The 3,009-nt window shown below is 44.1% G+C and overlaps 1 protein-coding gene across 2 annotated transcripts in view; it reads right to left on the bottom strand.

Annotated features, from left to right (window-relative positions):
- Positions 1-686: 686 nt before the first annotated feature.
- Gramd2b (GRAM domain containing 2B) overlaps positions 687-3,009 on the bottom strand; it is a 96,452-nt gene continuing 94,129 nt past the window's right edge. For both annotated transcript variants that reach the window (XM_028777176.1, XM_028777177.1), the window contains exon 14: positions 687-1,895. In XM_028777176.1, coding sequence (XP_028633009.1) covers positions 1,854-1,895 — 42 coding nt within the window. In that variant the 3' untranslated portion in view covers positions 687-1,853. The remainder of the gene's footprint in view (positions 1,896-3,009) is intronic.

Genomic DNA, 3,009 nt, shown 5'->3' with positions numbered 1-3,009 from the left:
GAGGCAGAGGCAGAGGCAGAGGCAGAGGCAGAGGCAGAGGCAGAGGCAGAGGGGGGTGAATCTCTGAGTTCGAGGCCAGCCTGGCCTACAGAGAGAGCTCCAGAGAGCCAAGGCTACACAGAGAAACCTTGTCTTGAAAACCAAAACCCCAAAACCAAAACCCACCAACCAAACAACCAACCAACCAACCAACCAACCAACCAACCAACCAACAACACTGCCTCCCCAAACACGGTCTCTGTTAGGGGGGAAACTACTTGCCCAGCTATGGGTGTTGGAGGCTCCACCATTTTCACACTGGCACTTTTTCTTTGGTACTTTCAGCCTCATTAATAAAACGGGTAAGAGGATGGCAAACTATCATGTCTAATTCCTCTTAAAATCTCAACCAAACCTAGGAATCAAACATTTGTCTACTAATTTCAGAGCTCATTTTATTTCCTTGATACTATTATAACCGGAAAAAAACTTAAACGTTTTTTGACTCATGAAATAAATACTCCATGGTGATGTCGGCACTGGTGGTGGCAGTGGCAGTGGTGGTGACTGCTGTGGCGTAGGTGGCAACTGCGGTGGCATTGGTGGCGGCGGTGAGCATGAAGCTGAAAGATGTGGTGTGGAGGTGAGGAGGCTTAAACACCACTGCAAGTCTTAGGTAAGAGAATTTACGAACGCAGGAGACAGAGTTAACTAGAGTGCCTTAGGCAATGAGTATTTATTAAAAGCCGGTGCACCAGGCAGTTACCCAGTACCCTGACAAATACACAGGACATAACCAATCTGCTTATTAGCTTATCTGATTAAACAAAATACATTTCATAGAAATGATTATAAAATGCATTGCAGATAGAATGTTTTATACTTACAGATCTTATGGTATCCTAAATAATTATTAATAAAAACCGGCCAACCCCATACTGTAAGTAAAGTTAGCAGACCACCACTTATTGCTTTATTGTAGGAGACAGACATCCAATTACCATGCTGAAATGAGCTTTAGAGTCCAACACAGGCATCCTGCTTCTAAGCTGCTACTGTACTCCACTTACAGTCCTAGAAACGGGGCTTTCTACCCCATATTAAATTACTATGACAACTTTTGGCTGAAAGATTAGTTTTGGTTTCAGAGTGAATCTGATTTAGTATTTCAGTGTCACACCTCAAAGATTCCTGACAGGAGGTTGGGGAGAATCACTCTAATTAAGTACTAGTCATGGGAACAAGACAGCACAACGCAGATGGGACATTTAATTCACTTTACTGGACATGCTCACGGAACTGAATTGGAAAATTAAAATGCATAGATGAAAGAAATCAGAACATAAGAGTAGAAGGGGGAACAAAAACCAACCAAACCCACAGAATTGCAGGTGTTTGAAGCAAGCCTGTTCGTTAGGAGATATTCACCACCTTGTTGGAGGCTTGTGGCTAATTCTTTAAAGGACCATTTTGAGTTTGTTGGTATACAGTGTACCCCTTAGGTCTGAAGGCTGATTGGGATGGATAAAGACAGCAAAAAGAAGGCTGAGAAAAGGCTAAAAAGCATGGAGTGCTGTGTTTACTGACCGTTACCATAACCCGAGCGCTACAGGTGTCCTCCGGGACCTTGCTCACCTCCCGAGATGGGTCTGTTATCTTCAGGCAGCAGCAGAGACAAGGTCAACTTTTATTGCACAAAAGCAAACTCATTCCCCTTCCCCCCACTTCCTGAGCTGGAGACCTCCAAGTGCAAACAAATCTGGATTCTCAGCATCTTACGCCTCTGGCCAGCAGGGGGCGCACAACAGACTCTGGAGAAGCACCTTCTTCAAGGGAGAACGTGAGGTATTATGTTGGCCCCAGCAGCTGGTCACTCAATCACCATTCTCAAGCAGCTTCTGTAAGTTGTTTTGTATCTTGAAACAATAAGGAGAGATGGTGTTATTATAAATAATATGCATATTTGAGTTTGTGTAATTAAGTTTGTGTAATCAGGAGTGTATTTGCTATGGCCTGGAAATGTGGGCACACACTCACACACTGAAAATGAATACAAATAAATTTTAAACCATTCTGAGCTGGTGATTTAGGTCAGTAGTTGTCACAGCTAGCTTTACCTTCACCTTGTTAGGAACCTAGAGACACCTGGGAAAGGGAGCCTGGGTTGAGGCGTTGCCTCCATCACACTGGCTTGCGGATGTCTGTGAGGCATTTTCTTCATTTTCTTACTTGCTAATTGATGCAGGGAGGCCCAGTTCAGAGGGAAATGCATTCACAGGCAGCTGGGCCTGGGGTGTATAAGAGAAGTAACTGAGACCAGACTTCCCAGCACCCAAATGCTAGCTCACAAATGTCTGTAACTCCAGTTTTGCAGGAGGTGTGAGAGGGTCCAACTCCCTCTTCTGGCCTTACATGTACTGCATACATGTGGTGCATATGCATATGTGTAGTCAAAACACTCAGATCCATAAAATAAAAAAATTAAATTGAAAAAAAAATTGAGGGGCTGGTAAGATGGCTTGGTGGTTAAGAGCACTGGCTGCTCTTCCAGAAGTCGTGAGTTCAATTCCCAGCAACCACATGGGGCTCACAACCATCTATAGGGGAATCTGATGTCCTCTTCTGTCATGTGGAGGTATATGCAGCAGAGCACTCATGCATTAAATTAAAATTTGCTTTAAATTTAAAAAAAATTAAAGAAAATTGGTGTGGGAAGAGATGGGTCAGTGGGTCAGAGAACTTGCTGTTTGTGCAGAGGATCTGGTGTCAGTTTCTGGCACCTACATAGTGGCTCACAATTGTCTATTACTCCAGTTCCAGGGGAATCTTATACCCGATTCTGTCCTTCCTGGGCACCAGGTATGAGAGTTCACATGGTGCATTTATACAAATGCAGGCAAAATACTCATATGCAGAAAAGAAGTCCTTAAAGAAGAATAGAAGGAAGGAAGGAAGAAAAGGAAGGAAGAGAAGGAAGGAGGGAGGAAGAGAAGGAGAGAGGGAGGGAAGGAGGGAGGAAGGGAGGGAGAG

This window comes from Grammomys surdaster, unplaced genomic scaffold, assembly GCF_004785775.1.
Source record: "Grammomys surdaster isolate TR1022 unplaced genomic scaffold, NIH_TR_1.0 278, whole genome shotgun sequence".
NCBI classification, from domain to species: Eukaryota; Metazoa; Chordata; class Mammalia; order Rodentia; family Muridae; genus Grammomys; species Grammomys surdaster.
The sequence above is the reverse complement of the archived record's forward strand: the minus strand, read 5'-3'. Positions and strand labels throughout refer to the sequence as shown.